This window comes from Dioscorea cayenensis, chromosome 17 (genome assembly GCF_009730915.1).
Source record: "Dioscorea cayenensis subsp. rotundata cultivar TDr96_F1 chromosome 17, TDr96_F1_v2_PseudoChromosome.rev07_lg8_w22 25.fasta, whole genome shotgun sequence".
Taxonomy (NCBI): Eukaryota; Viridiplantae; Streptophyta; class Magnoliopsida; order Dioscoreales; family Dioscoreaceae; genus Dioscorea; species Dioscorea cayenensis.
The window spans coordinates 3,750,524-3,768,963 of NC_052487.1; the positions used below are offsets into that span (position 1 = coordinate 3,750,524).

At 34.1% G+C, this 18,440-nt stretch overlaps 1 protein-coding gene, 1 long non-coding RNA gene and 1 pseudogene across 3 annotated transcripts; 2 read left to right on the forward strand and 1 right to left on the reverse strand.

The window, feature by feature from the left end:
• Positions 1-986: 986 nt before the first annotated feature.
• On the forward strand, positions 987-10,986 carry LOC120281026. The gene is made up of 3 exons (XM_039287975.1): positions 987-1,072; positions 10,305-10,400; positions 10,503-10,986. Exons 1-3 carry the CDS (start codon positions 987-989, stop codon positions 10,891-10,893), a joined length of 573 nt encoding a protein of 190 aa, XP_039143909.1. The 3' UTR covers positions 10,894-10,986.
• A 4,478-nt stretch (positions 10,987-15,464) lies between these two features.
• LOC120281027 lies at positions 15,465-16,344 on the forward strand (annotated as a pseudogene).
• A 797-nt stretch (positions 16,345-17,141) lies between these two features.
• On the reverse strand, positions 17,142-18,305 carry LOC120280854. 2 transcript variants are annotated; one of them, XR_005542420.1, is made up of 3 exons: positions 18,238-18,305; positions 17,628-18,114; positions 17,142-17,228 (listed from the first exon to the last, which is right to left on the reverse strand). It is a non-coding gene; the product is annotated as an uncharacterized LOC120280854 (long non-coding RNA). The 2 variants fall into 2 exon arrangements; XR_005542421.1 differs by lacking the exon at positions 17,142-17,228 and adding an exon at positions 17,335-17,357.
• Positions 18,306-18,440: the final 135 nt, after the last annotated feature.

Below are 18,440 nucleotides of genomic sequence, written 5' to 3' on the forward strand. Positions count from 1 at the left end.
CAGACATCAAAAAGCTTGCGACTCGATCCTCTTTTCGCCTAGGCCGCCCAGGCTGCCTTCTCGTCGCGTGGTCGCATAGCTGAAGCTCCACGATTTCCGTCGCTGAAGGGCGTCATCGTCGCGGTATGGGGAATATAGCTTCCTTGTACGCCCGGGTTTGTAATTATCGGCGGTGAAGTACCCGCTAATAAATCGATATACGTTGGTGTCTGCTGCGTTATTGCTGTCGCAAGCGTGTTTTTGCAAGGGATACCATAAACTTCGCCACGCCACGCTGAACAAGTTCCGATGGCGAGATCTCTGATGTAGTTGCGAGCGGTCGATCACTTCGTAATGATCATCGACACAACGACCAACACGAAGATTTCGTACAGTCCTCAACAATGATCTCTACCTTTGAATGTATGTCGGGCATAGAAGTAGGTCTTCCATTTGTTCAGCTTGCTCACGCCCGGGATTACATAACATGCGCATCAACTTGAACTGGCAAATAAGGTTAAACAAAGGCAGGTTGATGGTTAAATAATTCGTAAACATGTTTGAACATTATTGTAAAATATTTAAAGCGAAAGAATTAATATTTAAAAAGTCGGATAAGTGTAATTAAACAAAAGATTGAGAATGTTTAAAGGGTAACACTAAATGTTAAGTGTAAACCAACATTCGCGAGACCTTATGGAGTCGACCATTTTCGTCACGGTAAATGACGAGCTTCCTTGATCCAAGCATTGAGCGACTCGCGACGTTTGAATACATCTCACCCCTGACGATCACCTCCCGACGAGATAATTCACCAATGTGCCATATCCGATTTATTAATCAACCCGATGATGAGCTTGGGTGATGTGGCTGCGAGTTCATTCACGGTATCATCGAAATCTTTAGCGGGTGGATGCTCACGCACTGCGGAAAGCATATAGACCCGACACTCCTCCCTCGATGCCTTCCCAAGTCGACATTGGCTTTCATAAAAATTATCCTCCAAAATGTCGAAGAGCGGATGTCATGTGGCGACGAAGGGAAGACTCTGCGACTGCGCTCACAAGGCCCTTGGACTGTCTCAGGCACAAAGGTAATTATCTCATGATAATCTCCATCCTCGTATAAGGCATCGCCTAACCTAGATATGAACCAAGTCCAATTGGCGTCGGTCTCGTTGATCGACTATCACCGAGGCGGCGTGGAAAAACCATTGTTTCCATCTTTCCTGCACCCAGATGAGTGTGCCGATATTTTTCCCGGAGATGTGTACCATCGAGACAATGACGCCCTGCAAGCCCTCTTGAATCCCACAATGCTACCTGAAAGAAAAAGAATGCAGTTTAAAAAGCGATCACCGTCTCTTTCCCGCGATCGCAATGCAGCTGGGGTTTATCTCGGCCCACCCTTATCCACATACCAGCGATCGTGGTGGAGCGTCGAGACTGCCACCGTCGAGGACCACCCGGGCATGCTCTTTTCCCAACCAAGCTCGCTTATGCGGTATGTGGACACCATGTTCTCGCAACGTGTCCCTACGAATGTCGATGGCCTTGTACGAGGATCGGTCGCTGAGCTTCGAATCACTCGTCGCTAACCCATTTTTTGGGACGCTTTTCGGATGCGAGCACGAACCTATGCCACCACCGCAAGTGTGTGGCCAGTTGATTGTCTTGATTCGAAAGTATTTTTGTTATACTCTTTTGATGCATGAAGCGCTCGATAGACAATCATCTTCAGTAGCATTCCAGCGATTACCCGATGTTTTTAGATTCTTTTATGAATTTGAAGTCAAAAATTCCCTTGATTGCATGATTTGATACATCCTCGAAATGTTTGACACCGTCAAAGCGTTGTCCAATATCCAACGACGACTTTCGAATGATCGGCGAGAAGGAAGACATCACGCGCGTCGAGGTCACCATGGGGATGAATTGGAGCACTCGCGAGAATCGAATTCCTACCGACACTTCGATCAAATGAAAAGATCAATATGTTAGCGGAGAATATAATGTTTAAGTGATAATGACAATATTTAAACTTTAGAATTAAATACTTAGCGGTTAACTAATAACGTAAGCGACTAGTGCAAGATGTTAACTAGTGACGGACATATTTAAACACTAATGACCCCGAACAGCTGGAGCAATTAAAGAGAAGGAACTTACTGACGAGTGAAAGCTGCGTTTCATTAGGATCGTGCAATGGCACATTTTTACGTCTCGACGACAAGATCAACTACGACACATTTGAAGATGGAGTGCACGTGACACGTCCATTTGGAAGTCAACATCGTTTTCTATTAGGGCGAAACCGTTTTATATCCATCCGGGTGTGATGAACTTAACCACTGACAATAGAAACTTCGAGACCCCATCGCTCATAAATCTCAGTAACTACCAACTCCCAAGAAGTCCGAGCCGTGAACATTAGCACTCTTCCCTCCCCGTTGAATCTAGCGATACCAAAAACTCTCCATAATATATATAGGTCGACAACCGAAATCGTACAAACCAAATGAAATAAAGAACAAAAATAAGCCCGAAGAAGAAGAAGAAGAAGAAGATGTAAACAACAAGCAGCGATCGGATAAGCGAAACAAAAAGTGCATATATATATATTCATCGCTGATGAAGACAAAAAGTCATGGAGGTTAGACTAGACATGATGTGATTGGGCGGTATTTTTCCCTCCATCCCAAGGGCAAAAAAGTAAAAATATATGTCACTGTCGCGATGAAGACATATTAGTCATTACGTCGACATGAGTATCTCGTTTAAAGCGCTGAGCTTTTTTATGTTTAAGCGGATACGTATAGTGTTTAACATAACGATTACCTAGGTTTAAATAAAAGTCTCATATCATGTAAAATAATCGTAAACCATTTAAATAAAGTTATTTAACTGTTTAAAATATATGTTATTGTTTAAATTGAATGCTTTCACTGACATCACGTTGAAGATGGGTACCTCCCCGGGTCACCTGTTTAAACATCTTTACGTATTTTCTTAAACAACGTTGTCATTGTTTAACTTTTTAAATTGTTTACAATGACGTTCTTTTGTTTCCCACATTGTTTTTACTAGGTCTCTGTTTAAATTTCGAAGTTCACATTCAAAATAAACTTGTTTCGTTTTTATTTATAAAAGATTTACAACATTTACAACATTTACAACGTCCCTCTCGGACTTTGATCACTCACGACTCGACCCTCGTATAGTCGAAAACAAGTGTCCAGTACATTCGAATGCTCACGAGTTGTCGATAACATGCGCATCGACTTGAAAAGCGACTATTAATCAATGTGTCAGTGGTCGGGACTTAAGCGAAGATCCACGATAGTTAAAACACGTAGCGTAATAGTTAGTACATCGACGTAATGTTCTTAAAGCCGTATGAGAAAGTCTCAGTGATAAATATCAACCTCGATCTTAAAGGATGTTTCCGATCTCCCTCCTCAGAGAATCCTCCACAATCACGAAATACGTGTGAAAAACCTTCTTTTTCTTACCCAGAGTCGAAATGCTCAAGCTAATTGCTGCCGTCGATCCACCGTGAAGAATCCTGCAGTTCGTGCAATTATGAGAGGCATTTCGACTCAAGCTGAAAAAGATAGTTTAACTTGTTGCGTGATTGCGGCTAAACGATTCTCAAGATAAGGAAGAAGGTTCACGAAACATCCTTTCTCGGATAGAGTGGTTGTCCATGGGAAGAGGAGGAAGAGGAGGAGGATGATGAGGACTGACGAGGAGTAGTTGTCCATGGGGAGGGTTCTTCCGGTTATTTGTGGTGTGAAGTCCACAGCGGTGACTCTTCATATCAGAAAAAGTTAAACGCATAGTGGCCGACGTCGATCGTGATGACAGCCAACGGGTGTTCGGATATTTATATTTACGGCATAAGAATCAATGTCGATGCGTGTAATTCTTATCGCGGGATACCATAGCCTTGCCACCCGCCCGTGCCACCGCCAACAATTCGGGATCAAAGCGAAAAAGATCTCCGCTTTTAGCGGAGAATTTGAGAATTTACGTTAATATGAGCGATTATACATGTAAAGATAATGTTAAAGCGGAGATGGGAAGTATTAAACGGATATGACAATTATTAAACATATTAGTAATATATTTAAGCGGATAATAGCAAATAGTTAAACATTATTTAAAAATATACAAATAGATAACCATAAAGCGAGAAGAACTTTACTAACGAAATGAACTCGTCAGTAATTCATTGCTCTTCTCGTCGTAATACAACTTTCTAAACCATAAACGAGAAGACAACAATGGCACATGCTCTGCCTCGACAATAAAATCGACTACAGCTCATTTGAAGATGAAGTGAACTTGACCAATCCGATGGAAATCAATTTCATTTTCTGTTTGAGAAACCGATTTATATATTTCGGATATGATAATGAGGAGAACAACAAGATGTAATGCAACTCCTAGGCATTGTCTATCAGATGAACATGATGTGATTTGACGCTTTTCTTTCCCACCATTTTCAAGGCCAAAAATGGGATTTCACAACATGGACCCATTTGAAGTGAACGGTAGGAGGTAAAAGGGAAGTTAAACACTAACGGAAGGGCTGTCCGGGGTGTGTAAAAGTAGGAGGGGGTTTTTGGGAAGTTTTGAAAATTACGATGGGTGAACAGTAATTTTCCCTTAAAAGAATTATCAAATAGATTTTTAAATTCATTGATGGCTATTTTCTTGATATTAACTTGAATAAACCCAGTTAGTAAGCATAGTATTTTTTTTAATATATATAATTAATTTTTTAATTTTTATACAAATATAGATAAAGAGATAAAGGCTTGATCGTATTATTACTACTTGGTATTAAGCAATATTATTCATTTTTACTATTAAATTTTAAACATGTTCATTCTGATATTAGATAATACTTATTTTAATTGGCATCGTTCATATATATATTTATATAATTACATAATTATGTATTTATATTTTTTTTAAAATGTAATTAGTGCTGAAGTGAAAATTCAAAGTTGAGATGGCTACATAATTTTTCGCCACTTGAATCACAATTTTTTTAAATTTTTTATTAACATTTTAACTGATGTAGCGCCAGGTCAGCATAAAAAAATCTTTTAAGACTCACATGGAACTATGGAAGTCCCGGAAAAGTGGGTCAAGTACCAAAGGCATGGCCGTAACCTTGATCTCCTCTATAATCACTTCATAAATATAAGGAATACTCCTCAAAATAGTCCTTCTGTTATAGTCATGCCATCATTTTAGTCTCTCCATTATAAAATATATTTATTTGATCCATCTATTTTTTCGATTGGAAAATATCTGTTTTTACCCTAATAATCATCATTGTCACTGTCCGTTTTCACTAATATAGCATCCACTAAACACCGACAAATCCACATTTGATATAAAAAAAACTAATAAATGACTTAAAAATATTAGTAAAGTTTTTCACATCGGTGTTAATGGATATCACATTAGCATAATCCGAAAATGATGTGGAAACTTTTACCAATATTTCAAGTCATTCATTGGTTTTCTTTTTATATTAAAAAGCGTATGCCACTCAATGTTAGTGGATGCCACATCAGCGAAAAATGGACAGTGACAATAACAATTGATTGAGCAAAGACTGATATTTCTCGCTAGAGAAAAATAAAAAGACCAAATGGGTGCATTTGATAATAGAGGGGCTAAAATTATTGAGTTTTTACATATAAATAGGTTATATGTGTATGTACATTTTCATACTTTCCAACATATTTATTTGTATAATTATATTATTTTATGGTTAATAAAAAAAAAGCCTTCAAAGAAAACAAAAATTTTTAAAATATTTAAAATGAGGGGCAAATACAAAATATATAGTCTTTGGATTGTGGTAATTCAAAATTTTCAAAAAATTACTAATACCCTCCATGTTTTTTTTCAACAAGATGAACAAGCCATTGTACTCCATACGGCCATCTGGGTCATAGGGACAATGTAAGTCCCTAGCTCACAAGGAATTTATCGAAATCTACTATCACTCATGACCCAAGGGATTTTGGTGCTAATAGACTATGAAATCATTGGGGCAATTTTTTTCTAATTAAAATATATTTGAATTATCATTAGTTTTGAAAAAAATAATAATACCATTTTACTTATATTTGGATTTTTTATTTATTTATTTTTTTTCATTTTCTCTATCAAGTTCAACTTGTCCCAAGGGAATCAGATGCGGGCTCAGTAAGAGCTTCTCAACAAACAAATGAGAAAGTAGATGACATAACTAAAAATAACTAAAATGATAATTTCATAAAAATATAATTAAATTTTAAAAAAAATTGAATTAATAATAAAATAATCTCATAAATATACGTAACAATCACCTCCCACAATAATAATAATAATAATAATCCTGTGAACGTGTTTCCATAGTAATTCCTACAAAACTGAGAAATAGGACTCTTACTTTATTACTTTATTATGGGTGTATAAATTTTGACATTTATTTTATTATATAATATATCAATAAATTAGTCAGTATTTTAAAATTTTGTTATTTTTTATTCTAAAAATTACTAAGTTCAAACAATCAAATAGATAAGGATAAATCACATCTTGATTCTGCGCGATTATTTCTTCCTGAATAGGCCGTTGTGGTTTGTCAATAATTATTAAAAAATATAGGGATGTACAATTTTCACGTGCAAGTTTGAGATATGAGTCCTGTTTTTTGTACAGATAATTAAATACATGGCATTCACATCCAAATGGTGTATGGTCCTGCTGTAAGTCCAAAATCAAAATCCCTGCCATGCATTAAGAGAGAATGAATGTGCGTGTGTCAAACCTTTTCTTTTTGTTTCTTTCTTCTTTTTTTCTCCTTCTCATCTACTTTCTACTTTCTAGTTTCTACTCTCTCTCTCTCTTTTTCGTTGTCTTAATTTGTATTTTCATTGTCTTAATTTGTATGATGTATGGAAGTGGACAGTTGAGTCCAGCAAGACAAAGCTTGTCTTGTTACAAACTAGATCCATTGGAGTGGACAAGGGAAACCAGACATTTAGGACAAGGGAAACGACAAAACTTTCTTTTATTATGGACAGTGATTCTTTATACCCATGCAGCAAAAACATTGCCTGGGAATTTGGATTTAATTTGCTATTTTTTTATTTATTTATTTTAAGAGGATGAATTTTTAACAAAATGGAATAAGTATAATAAAAAGTGTACACAAAACCGAGAATTCATCGTGAAGCTTTATACATTCTCATTTAATAACTCGGGATTTAAACTACAAATCAGCATTTATAATCGAGATCCCATTGCTACTATCACGTGGCTGTCAGAATTTAAACTTTCAATACAAAATATTTTTCATAATGAAGCTAATACCATTAAATATGAAATTTTTAACCAAATCATATTGGTTTGCCCTTGCATGCTTTTATAATTTATAAATTGAGGTACTTGAGAAGAAATAAATTTTATATATATATATATATATAAAATTTACAAGTTTGGAACCTAGGTTGACTTCCCATTAAGAAAATTTGAATATAATTTTCTTCTTCTTGGCTTTTATTATTTTGATTATACTCAACTGGAATTTTTTATATTTGCAAGTTAAGATTATAATTTTTTCTTCTTCTTGGCTTTTGTAAATGATTTTTTAATTTGAAAATTAGATAAATAAAAATGGTTACCTAAATGTTTATATTTATATATATAATAACCAATGTAGAATAGTGAATGAAACTAAAAATAGTGTTTTGTTTCAAATCATAAATTTAATTTCCACTTAATTTCTTAAAAAAATAAAATAAATAATCAAAGATTCATAAATCAGCAACATTGACCCCACTATAAAAAATATTAATATGACATATTTAAAAAAATTTCAATTTAAATCCAGCTGAATACAGTATTAATAGTAAAGCCCTCAAATATGACTATCAACCCTCAACTTACACTTGATGTCGATGATTAAACGTATATATGCTAGATTTCAATTCTTGACCCATGTATATGTTGTTTACTGTGCTTGTCACTCTTGTTATAGAAAACATTTAAACAAATAATATTCTAGACTTTGATGCCTTTGTGGTCACTGTCATCTACGTCAATATTGATTTTAATTTTTACAACCGGCACAATATCTATATATATATATATATCTATGTGTTTGTGTAGAGTTTATGGATACACGTTTTTATGCACGTTTAGATTCCTTAATGTATCACTTTTTTGAATATTATACTAAAATAATAATAATAATTTCATAAATCAGTAAGAATATACATGACAAAAATTAGAACAAATTGAATGAGCATTAAAAATCTTGTAAAAAAATACATGTGAATCTCATTTTCATAGGTTTATAAAAAAAATTATAACTAATTGTTAATAATTTTAATACTATTAGTGTTAAAATAAATCCTTCTTTAATTACGCACATATTTGATAAATTCTTTTTTACACATGCGATAAGTGGAAGTACAATTAGGGGTGTGTCTAATGTTGCTGGTCCATGACTATTTGCCTCTTTGATAAGTATTTTTGATTAATAAAAAAGTTTTGAGAACAACTAAAGAAAGAAAAAGGAAAGGTTGGTACTCTGATGAGTTTGTATATATCTCTTGATAGGAACAAAGGCTTGTGAGCTAAGTAGCTAGGTACTCTGATGAGTTTGTATTATTTGGCATTTGTCAACAATGCCATAGCTTTAGGACACCTATCAAACCCCCCATCAACCCTTTTTGTGAATCAAAAATTTGAACTTTTATATTTTTTATTTTTATTTTGAGTCATGATAAGTGGTTGCATGTTTTATGTTATTGTTTACTTTTTTCAGTAATAAATAGAGACTTATCAAGAGATTCAAGACTAAGAGACATGTACTCTAGAGCCTTTTCTATGTAAGGATTTGAGTGGAGGTGAGTATGTTCCCCAAAAAGATGTCTCTTCTTTTTAACTAATTTTGTATGTTACCATTTTAAGAATTTTTGAGATATAGACTATTTTTCTATTGCTTTCACCATTCAAAAATTTTAATCATGGTCATGATTGCATTAATATTTGAATTTTTGTTTTAATTTATTATTATTATTATTATTATTATTATTATTATTATTATTATTATTATTGCCACCAAAGATCCATTGACTCGTGTGTGACACCTGATCGAATCTTCACAAGAATAAGTAGAGGATACGTGAAATTTTTAAATAGAAAACCGTACATATTTTTGGGGAGGTCTTTGTGGGTTAAAATGATTATTGCCTAGTTGCAATGTGAATTGTCATGATTTGTATATTACGTAGAATTTTTTTTTTTTATATTTAACATAATTTTTAGGCAGGAGCTATTTAAACTAATGAGCTCCCGCAACACTCAAATGTCTAATAAAAAAATTAAAAATTATTTTGATAAATAGTACCATTCAATCATCAAACCAAACAAAACATAATAAGTTAAAGACAAACATAAAATTAATACCCTAACCCCTAACCTATATACTACATTGGATGAAAAACCCCACCAAAGTTTATATACACATTAACTATTATTTTAAATGCTCCCTCCACCATTCAAAATTTTAATCACCACACACCACATGATTGCATAAAAAATTTGAAGTTTTTATCTCTCAAGTGAAACAAATTTTTTGTCCACTTATACATAAAATTATTTATTTTAATTACTTAACTATTACCATTTTTTCCATGGCAAGAGTGATAAATTAGTCAACTTCCACAAATTTTCAAAAATTACTTTGATAAATAACACCATTATACCATTAATAATAAAATAAAATAAAAAACATAATTGGTTAAATACAAACATAAAATTGGAACTCTAAACTCTAAACTCATGTGCTACTTCCTTTCAAACAAAAAGATTCCACATCAATAATGTACTAATAATTAACAATGAAAAATTCATTGATGATTGATGCCTTGCTATGATTCCTATTTTTGTTCTTTAGTTTTCAAACCCTCATTTATAAATGCTCTCTTCCCCCCTCTTCCTTCTTTAAACACAAACTCCACATTCTTTATCTTCAAACACTAGCTCCTCATTATCCAAAAAGAAGAAAAAAAGTTATATATAGCAGCATTAGCATGATGGAGAAGAACATGAGCAACAACATGAGTAAAAATTGAAGAAACGTTTTTGCATGGATTTTTCAATGGCTCACGTCTCCTCCAAACTACATGCACCACCACGTCGGAAACCCGGTCTCGGAGATGGACACTTGCTTCCATTCACTTATCTATGAATTGCAATAGCTGCTGCAAGAATACTATGATGCCATTTCAAATGTTAATGAAGGAGAAGAAGATCAAAGAGGACACTGGGTGGTGGTGGTGGTGGTGGTGGTGGTGATAGAGAAGGGAGGACTTGCCCTCCTGCTTCACCAGCATCATTGTCATCATTCAAGAGAAGAAGTTGTTGTCAAATGGATATGGATTTACTAGCTCTTCATCAAGTGATAATGATGAAGAGTTGGGTGCATTCTTAGTAGTGAAGATATGATAATATTTGGAAGGAGGAATCAGAAACTCTTTTGTCATCAAAAAGCTTCTCTTCTGACTCTTCTGAGTTCTATCAGCGTTCGTCTTCCATTGCAAATAAGAAGAAAAATATTTATAAGCACAAGATCTCATCTTCGTTTTATCGTCAGAAAGTGAGGAAAGAGAGACTTGAAGAGAATGGTTTTGCTGTAGTTAAGAGATCAGAGGATCCTTATGGGGATTTCAAGAGCTCAATGGTGGAGATGATTGTTGAGAAACAAATCATGTTCTCTGAAAAAGAGCTTGAGAAGCTCTTAAAGTCTTATCTTTCATTGAACTCTTATCATCACCACCCTGTCATTCTCCGGGCATTCTCTGATATATGGGAAGCTTTGTTTGTTAATTGAATCAATCTTGAGTTGCTTCCTTAATGATCTCTTGTTTGTAATTTGCATTAAGTTTTAATCATTAATGGATGCATCATATGCATGCTTTTCTCATTCCAGAGAATTTTTCTACTACTCCAATTTTGAATTTTCATGTTAATGGTTTAATTTCTTGTTTATATATATATATATATATATATATAGTGTTATGACAAAAGTTTAACTGCTGATATATTGATAGTGGCCTCTTTTTGTTGTTTTTGTTGTTGTATATATGATGTTAATGGTTTTCTTCTTCTTATCTTGAGGAGATGGCACTTGGTGTGTTTTAGAAGAATGAGAAATTTTTAACTAAAGTCATAAATTGGATTTGCTTGTTTGTTTGTTTGCCATTAATGCATTTGAAGGGTATTAATTAGGTGTATGACTAGTGAATAAGTTAATGCAACACTATATATATTGTCCTTCAAAAACAAAAAATAGTAGTTTTTAAAGCAAAGCAAAGCAAAGAAACACCCATGCCAGCATTTGTCTTGATCTTGATCTAGCTAGATTCCTTTTTCCCTCTAATCCATTTTGAATTTATATATGAAGTTGATGATGATGAACTTTGGTTTTCATTAATTATAAATTGCTATAACTAGTCATGATCAAGTGGAGTGATTATTTTTGTTTTGAATTAAAGAACATCGATCAAGGCCTATCTCTTTTTGACTCTTGGAAAGGTTATGGTTCCAATACATCACTATTTGTCACCTTTCTCTTGTTCTTGTTGGCAAGTGGCAACTTGGTAATGAGAAATTGAGATGTGTTTTCAGTGTCTTGCTTGGGATAAAGAAACTTGGGCATTGAAAGTAGTGAGTAAATGAGAAGTTTGAATTTTTCAAGAGGACATGAGCTTAAAAATAAATTAATTAATTAATCAAGAACATAAATACTTGATAAACATAGGAATTAACATTGAATGCATTGGCAGCAAGAATTGTTGTCATGCATTCATTTAATTTCTAGCTGAACAAATTAAGAATGTTTTCTGCAAGGTAATTATAGTTAGAAAGCTAGAGTCAATAGATATTTGACAAATCAAAACACATAAGTGTACTAGTGATTTATTTAACATATTGATTCCTCCATTCAAGACATCCGATGGATCACCAATGCTATACTGACACATTGAAGGCACTGTGCCTCTTCCGCACAGTGTACTAGCATTTAGTTCCAACTCCATGCGTTCTGAAAACACTAGGTAGCAGAAGAATGATGGCTTTATCTTTAGCTGCTTGACAGCAACTCTGTCTCTAAAGTGGTTCCTCTTGCATTTTGGTCTATTGGTGATAGTTGGTTTATGTTATAACCTTTCACAAATTATGAGAGTTTAAATTACAAGTGAAAATCGTTTCTGATCAGTGAGTAGTAGTTGTCTTTGATGGTATCGAGGCACTAACGATCATACCTCACCCTCATTCTGTCATGAAGTTTATCATTCCCTATAACGGCCTATTCACTCATCTTGGCAAAAATTAACAAACAACTATCATGAATGTAGTCGCATTATAAAATTTGGAAAACCCTAATTCCCAATATAAAAATTTTCAACAAAGTAGCTAGGATCATCAAGTAAATTTTTTTTGGGTGAGTACAAAATATTACTTTTATTTTTATTTTTATTTGTGCACTAACTTTTAATTTATATCAAAATAAACACTGAGCATTGCTTTTATTTCACCGGTTATATAATCGGAGCTTTTCGGTGAGTTTCTAGTGATGTGGACGTCAAAGTATCTGACGTGGCACACTCCACGCAAACGGCTAACGTGGATCATGGGTATCCACTTAGATATTTTGGTGTCCATGTCATAAAAACTCATCGGAAAGCCTCAATTATCTTACCTATAAAATGAAATAAAAGCTCAATGTTTATTTTAATACAAATTGAAATAAAGGCAAAATTCCGTATCCACTTTAAAAAATCTACCCTTGGGTCACCTTATTAGGCCGAATCCTATCCATTACCATTCAGCCTTTTCTTTAAGCCCAATATTTAAGCCCAAATCTCTTTTTGTTCACCGGATCATGCTGCCATTTCGGCTCAAATCCACCAAATCAGTCCAACCACTCAAAAAGCTTTTTTCATAATGTTAGATTTGTTGGAGAAATAGAAACAGTACAACACATTACTAATTTTTCTACTCTAAGTTTTTAAATAATAAAATTAATTTTGGATTTGACCCCAACAACTTGCCTACAACCTCTTCTCTCTCTCTCTCTCTCTCTCTCTCTCTCTCATCACACACACACACACACACACACACACACACACACACACATCAACTTAATTTCTTAAGGCTTGAATTTTATATTTTGGGAAATAGGCTATAATTTTAAGCGATAATTTAATGTAATTTTGAAGGAGAAAATCACTTGTTGTATCCCATTCATTGACGCCAAAGATTATTAAAATCATATATTTTGCATCCCTGTAATTCACCCTTTTATAAATTAAGAATATATTATTGTAGTTTGTTGAGTTAAATCAAACTATGTTGGCCTTTAATCACAAATTTCAAATTACACTAGGATTGTAGATGTGATGAGACAAATGACAAAAAAAAATGACACTATAATTAAGAATAATTGAAGACAAACAAAAGTTAAGTTGGTTGAGACATCATATCATTTATGTTTCACTCACAAAATAAAAATAAAATTAAATAAAAATAAAAATCTTTTTATGATTAAAAAGTTAAAGAATTACATGCAAGAGATTAATTCCTCTATGTGAGAACCACTTATAGACCAGTAAGTAATTAACATTTTCTCTCAATTAAAACAATGAAGAAAATATATATTATAACAAAAGAGAATTAAGGCTTATTATGTCTCTCACATCCCTAAGATAACAGTGATCAGTCTTAATTAATCTCTCTTTTTTGTGATGTTGTGTATTTGTCTCAAAATGAGGGCCATGAAAACCATTATTAATCATATATCTTGACGTTTTGCTAGATAAAATGGGTGTGCATATTTTATTATTCTAATTATCCATTACAATACATATATACATATATATGAATAATTGAGACATTAATTCTCAATATCAAAATTGATTTGCCTCCTCATGCAATGGCTAATTTGGAAACATTTACAACCACTGCCATGAAAAGGAAAGGAAAAATAAGGAACAAACGTATACTCATGAAAAAGAAAAATGCCAACTGGATCCAAAGAGTACTGTTTAAACAAAGGAACAAACGTATACTTATGAATGGATGCATCCACACCACCAAACACTGCTATTAAAAGCTTAAAAACATTAATCAATGGCGTGAAACAGGGAAGTTTGACATTATGACAATATTAATCTCTATATATTTCCCCACATTAATCCCTCTTGTCTTTCAGGCCATCTTCTAATCACTCTCATTCATGGATTCCTTCCTCCCTTTCTTCAATTTCCTTTTATTCTTATTGTAAGTAACTCATGAGCAATTAAGCATGTATTGTGTTATCTTCTCGTTATCTTTATGTTCTTAATTAATTATATCTATTTATGAGTTCATCATGAGTTCATATATATTAATTAGTCAAACTGTGGTACATGGTTTCTTCATGATTTGCAAGCATAGCATCCTTGTTAACATTCATGTGAGCTTATCTTTTTGCTCTTGTGATCATAAGTCTATCCACTTCATTAGCATGCATGTAACTCATGAGCAATTAAGCATGTATTATGTTGTCTTCTCCTTATCTTTGTGTTCTTATATCTATTTATTAGTGCATCATGAGTTCATATATATTGGTCAAGCTGTGGTACATGATTTCTTCATGATTTTGCAAGCATAGCATCCTTCTTAATTAACATTCATTTGAGCTTATCTTTTTTGCTCTTGTGATCATAAGTCTATTCACTTCATTACCATTCATGTATTATATATCTTATCTGTTTGTGTTTGAGATAATTATGAATTGAAAACCCAGAAATATATCTTCTTATCTTTGTGTTTTCAGAGCTATCTACAAATTAGACGTATTATAACATATAGTCTCCTTTATTTGCATGCATGGACTTCAATCCCTTTTCTTCTCTAGCTTCATTTATTTTCATTACTTACAAAATTAAATTTGTGCATGCATGAGATATATCATGAGCTGAGTTAGAAAACTATATATGCATGTTTTTGCTGCAGGTCAGTACTGTTGCAGCAGTGAGCCATGGTGAAACATCAAAAGGGGAGCTCTACTGGAACTCAGTCTTGCCAAACACTCCCATGCCCAGCGCTATCAAACTTCTCTCACTTATTGGTTCTCTCTTTCGATCTCCTCTCAATTCATCCTCTCTACTTTTAGCTTCCCTTTTACTTTGTATTTATTGATCTATATGTATATATAATACATCAACTGCAGAATCAACAGTTAAATACAGTGAAGTTTAGGGAGCACAGTAAATATTAATTTAATTTTTGGTTGATTAGTTGTGGTTTTTATTTATATTCAATGGTTCATTGGAACGTATGTAAATCTATGGATGTTCCTACACTAAACTCTATATATCTGACCGTTGAAATTCACAGATGATGAGCTGAAAAACAAAGATGACGTCAGTCGACGTCAGCAAAGTTAGAGTCAATGTGGACACGAGAAAAGGTCACACAGGCGTCAACGTAGACCCAAAAAATCATCATAAGAAACGACAACGAGTTGTAGTAACAGTGCCCAAATACGGTCCCTTTTTGTACAACTACGCAGCCTCAGACACACAGCTCAAGGGATGACTCCAAACGTTGCACTCTTCTTCTTGGAAAAAGACTTACATCCTGGAACTGAATTGAAAACCAACTTCAACTTCACATACAACAACAAAGGCACAACCTTCTTTTGTTTCTAGCAAGAAGGCAAAACTCCATCCCATTCTCATCATCCAAGCTAGCACAAATCCTACTAGGTTATCCATTGAACCTGGTTCAATGGACACTTATTTGATGAAGAAGACTTTGAGAGAATGTGAAGAGAAAGTAAAGGAGGAGAAGCAGTGTGTTACATCACTTCAATCTATGGTGGAGTTCAGCACTGAGAAGTTGGGGAACAAAAAGTGAGGGTGGTGTCTACAGAGGTTAAGGATAAGGAGAAGAGTGGGAAACAAGAGTATAGGATTGATGGAGTAGAGAAGATGAAAGGGAAGAGGATGGTGGTTTTGCCATGCACAGCCTTATGCTTATGCTGTGTTTTATTGTCATGTGAATGAGAAGGTGAGTGGGTATAAGGTGAGGATGGAAGGGAAGGATAATGGAGGAGTGGTGGAAGTTGTGGGGTTGTGTCATAAGGATACTGAAGGATGGAATAAGGAACATTTGGCTTTTAAGGTGTTGAAGGTGAAGCCTGGGACTGTGCCCTGTTTGCCACTTTTTGCCACAGGATCATGTTGTTTGGGCAGTCAAGGAGGGACAGGGATGAGTGTGCATGTGTTTGTGTGTGTGTGTGTTTTAGTTTTGGGTGTTGTGTGAGTATATACTATGAAGTTTTATTATAATAAAGGGGCAGTGGAATATTGGGAGAGTTAGTGTTGACTGGGTTAGTGGAGATGTCTGCCTTGATTATATATATGTTTGTGTTTGTTTTTTTCATGCAGTGGTTTTATTATTATTATGGATGATCAGTTGTATAATTCAATGGTTTAATGGTTTTATATGTGAATTTGTGAACATTAATCATGAAAGCAGGTATGGTATATCATATTTTACAGAGAATGAGATAAAAATTGTTTGGATTCTCGAGATATAAAAACCTTCAATGAACAGAGCTAGAACATTTTCGGTTAAACAATGGAACTTATCATATCACCTAATGGATGACAAATGTATGCAGTCACGATTTGAAGGTTTTTAATAAAATGTGAACAAAACCACATGCGTAAAGAGAGTTAATTTACTCAACACACTTTTATCCTACTTTAAAGTGGGACAGATTTCAAATTCGCCTCTTCAAGAGACGCAAGACACCTTACGCAAAAAACTCAATACCAATAAATCAAGAATCGGATAACTATAATTTGAAAATTGAAATAGAAACACAATCAGACAACACCTCAAAATAAAATTAATACATAATAGATCTAGTTGATTTCATGGCACGTATCTCGGACAAACAGCCAACAGATTCCAACAGAAGGAAAAATCATCAAATCCTCCTAATGAATAATTTGAATAGTAGTTTATCTAGCTTTCAATAAATAAAATAAAACCAAATCTCCCTCATCAACTGTGTCTTTTGAGAACATTAGAGAAGAAATTCCCAGAAGATTAGTTCTGCTGCAATACAAGAATTCAATGACTGATCTTCCAACATTAAACACTGATGCCCTGTGGTTTAATCAACAAAGTATATGGCTTTACTTATAATAATATTGTAGGATTCTATACCAAGAACTAGGATCATCTTTTCAGCAATCAAAGCATTCCTCATTTTGCTGTGACCATGAGTGATGAAGACTATACTGACAAAAGAATAGCAATAAAAGGTTAACTCTTGACATGGAGAAGGTTGATCAACAACTTTTCCAGTTTTTATACATGACAGAACAGAGTCATCTTAATTGTGGTTGATCAAATATATATGATAAATCATAAACCTCTAAAACCCACCATGAGTGGTTTAAAATCGTATTTTTAAAGAGTAAATGTCCAACCAGCAGACGAGAAGATCAGATTTCAGGTATAGTACAAAAAGGAAAAATTATTTACTTAAAGATGTTAACGAACCTCTTTTCGTGTGGAACAGAACAAATGGCCTCTTGTCATGGGCTCTGATCACTTGAAAAGCTGAACTTCAACTCCAGCGATCACCATGAAGGAAAGGATGTTGGCAATGAGTACTCTCACTCAATTTTGATTGTCATCTAGAAGAAAATAGACTTATCCAGTGGATTGCAATGATAATATCGAAAGAGCCCAAAGCAACCATTACTTCATCCAAAAATCACCAATACACCATGATAAGCTTGAGAACCTCAGTAGAGGACATCAACCATGAAAGAAACTGGGAAAATATAATACTGGAGCTGAAACCCATCACATGGTTAAGAACCTGAAAAATTTCAGCTTAAGCATGAAGAGTTCATCGCATTCTTTCAAGCTGAATCAGTTCCCAAGCACATGGACAGGTTCAGATAAAAACACATCCCAACCGGATCCATTCAATGCTTTCACCTTGGTATACAGTTCAGTATCCGGCTTTCATCGTACGGGGCTGCGACCAAAGCAACAGTACAGTAAATACAGTCAAATAGAAAATCAGTGGGATCAAAGCAGTTATCAAATTCTACTTCTTCTGGACAACAGAAACATGATATACAATAAAAAGTACCTCTACCTAGAAACATGACTACAGCCTTCTTGATGCTAGATCCTCCATTCTGGGTTTATACAGGAAGTATCAGGTGTTTTCACCATACTAGGCTGAAACCAACGGAACATTGCAGCAAAATACAGCATCATAAACAACGCCGGTGGGATCAATGTAGTGGAGAAACTCTTATTGCTTGTGGACAATGGAAAGATAATATACAATGAAAT

Coding starts and splice junctions, on each gene's coding strand:
- LOC120281026 (XM_039287975.1), top strand. CDS start 987: ATGTCGAAGAGCGGATGTCATGTGGCGACGAAGGGAAGACTCTGCGAC. Junction 1,073..10,304: donor GGACTGTCTCAGGCACAAAG/GTAATTATCTCA, acceptor ATGTTAATGAAG/GAGAAGAAGATCAAAGAGGA. Junction 10,401..10,502: donor CCTGCTTCACCAGCATCATT/GTCATCATTCAA, acceptor TTAGTAGTGAAG/ATATGATAATATTTGGAAGG.